This window comes from Rana temporaria, chromosome 3 (genome assembly GCF_905171775.1).
Source record: "Rana temporaria chromosome 3, aRanTem1.1, whole genome shotgun sequence".
Lineage (NCBI taxonomy): Eukaryota > Metazoa > Chordata > Amphibia > Anura > Ranidae > Rana > Rana temporaria.
In genome coordinates, this window is record NC_053491.1 from 477,474,272 (window position 1) to 477,476,513 (window position 2,242).

The 2,242-nt window shown below is 40.9% G+C and overlaps 1 protein-coding gene across 1 annotated transcript; it reads right to left on the reverse strand.

Annotated features, from left to right (window-relative positions):
* Nucleotides 1–766: 766 nt before the first annotated feature.
* LOC120930754 (olfactory receptor 11L1-like) lies at nucleotides 767–1,528 on the reverse strand. The gene has a single exon (XM_040341927.1). The coding sequence runs from the start codon at nucleotides 1,526–1,528 to the stop codon at nucleotides 767–769; it is 762 nt and encodes a 253-aa protein (XP_040197861.1).
* Nucleotides 1,529–2,242: the final 714 nt, after the last annotated feature.

The following is a 2,242-nucleotide window of genomic DNA, read 5'->3' on the forward strand; positions in this document are numbered from 1 at the left end:
CTTGCCCTGATGTCTAGGGGGAGGATCTGGGGTCTCTCTTTGGGAGAGCCCTTTGACTAGTACTTGGTGGTCGGCTTTGGCTGACCACAAGGAAAGGGCTCCGCCAGGCCTTCTGGCTAGGTGAACCATGTCATATCATATGTCCTTGTCAGGAACTTGGAAAGAGGAGAGGTTCCCCCAGGGTGGGGCTTTAACGGTAACAATGAGTAGAGAAAATATAGGGTACAATAAAATTTATTATGAAAAAATACAAAGCAAAAAATATGATAAGCAACACAATTGTTTAAAAACAAGGTACGTCATTGAGTGGTGTGTATGTCCGCAGGGCATACACACCACTCAATGACGTACCTTGTTTTTAAACAATTGTGTTGCTTATCATATTTTTTGCTTTGTATTTTTTCATAATAAATTTTATTGTACCCTATATTTTCTCTACTCATTGTTACCGTTAAAGCCCCACCCTGGGGGAACCTCTCCTCTTTCCTAGTTAAACCAGGGGTGTTGGTAACGTATCAGGGTCTCCCAATGTAAGATACTTTTCCTCTGCACTTGTCAGGAACTTTGTGCCCCTGTGGATCAGGGAGAGGTCCTACAACTTTGGGGGGTGGACAAAGCATACCCTTAAGTGCACTTTTTAGTGTGTTTTTTACATGCACTTTTTTTGTTCACTTAACCTTTTTTGCCCCACCACAGAGTTAAAAAAAAAATCTCCATTCAAAACAAATAAAATAAATAGTCTAGGTTTCAGAAATACTTTTATTAGTTAGCATTTAATAGGTTTCTCTTTGAAGATTTTGATCAAGGCAAGCCGTATTTCTTTATTCCTCAGGCTGTAAATAATTGGGTTTAGTAATGGAGTGATGACTGTGTTTAAAAGGGATAAAACTTTGTTAAGTGTCTGAAAGTGCCTTCTAGTTTGTGCCACGTAAAGTGCAGTGAGGGTCCCATAATAAATAGAAACCACCGCCAAATGAGAGCTACAGGTTGAGAAGATCTTCTGGCGGCCAGTGATGGAAGACATTTGAAGAATGGATGTAAAGATACAAATATAAGTGACAATGACGAAGACTACCTGAACAGTTCCAATTATAGAGAAAATAGTGACACAAATGTCAATCATTTTGGTGTCAGAACAGGAAAGTTCTAGAACACGAGTAAGCTCACAGAAAAAGTGGTCTATAACATTTGAACCACAAAAGTCCAATGCAAGTATGAAAATATCTGTGATCACAGCGAAGAAAAAGCCAATCAACCAGCAAACTGTAGCCAAGATCTGAGGAAGACCGTGTTTCATAGTAGATGAGTAGTGCAGAGGGTCACAGATGGCCAAATATCTATCATAAGACATTACAGACAATAGGAAACATTCTGTAGTGGTGGAGAATCCATAAAAATACATCTGTGTGTAACATGATTGAAGTGATATGCGACAGTTCTCTGTAACAAGGACTTGAAGAGTTTTCGGGACCACATTTGTGATAATCATGATGTCACACAGAGAGAGGTGGGAGAGAAAAATGTACATGGGAGACCAAAGCTGGTGAGTAATTGCTACTAATGCAACAATGAGAAGGTTTCCAGTCACTGTGACCACATATATAAGCAGTACAAGAAGAAATAGAAATATCATTTGAACATTGTGAAGATCTTCAAATCCCAAAAGTATAAATTCAGTTACGGAAGTGTGGTTATCATTTGTCATTTCCTGGAAATAAAAATGTAATGTTATAAAAGTCTAATCTCGCAATATAACCTACCATATATACTCGAGTATAAGCTGACCCGAATATAAGCAGAGGCACCTAATTTTACCACAAAAAAAATGGGAAAACTCGTTGACTCGAGTATAAGCCTAGGGTGTCCATGTGCATGCCTCACTGTGCCTCACTTTGTCTCACTGTGTCCATGTGCATGCCTCATTGTGCCCATACCTCACTGTGTCCATGCCTCACTGTGCCCATGCCTCACTGTGTCCATGCCTCACTGTGTCCATGCTTCACTGTGCCCATGCCTCACTGTGTTCATGACTAGACTGACATTTAACATTGGAGTCTATGGAAGTGGTGCCCGGCTTTGAAAAATCGGTGCTCCCCAGCCGTAGGTCCCCAGACAACAAACTTTGCACACTTGTAGAGAAGAACTGGGGCTACAAGTGTGCCAAGTTCCGGGTCTTCAAAGTCACGGGAGAAATGACCGTTTAACATGGGAGTCTATGGAAGTCTATGGAAGGGGTGCCTGG

Coding starts and splice junctions, on each gene's coding strand:
- LOC120930754 (XM_040341927.1), bottom strand. CDS start 1,528: ATGTACATTTTTCTCTCCCACCTCTCTCTGTGTGACATCATGATTATC.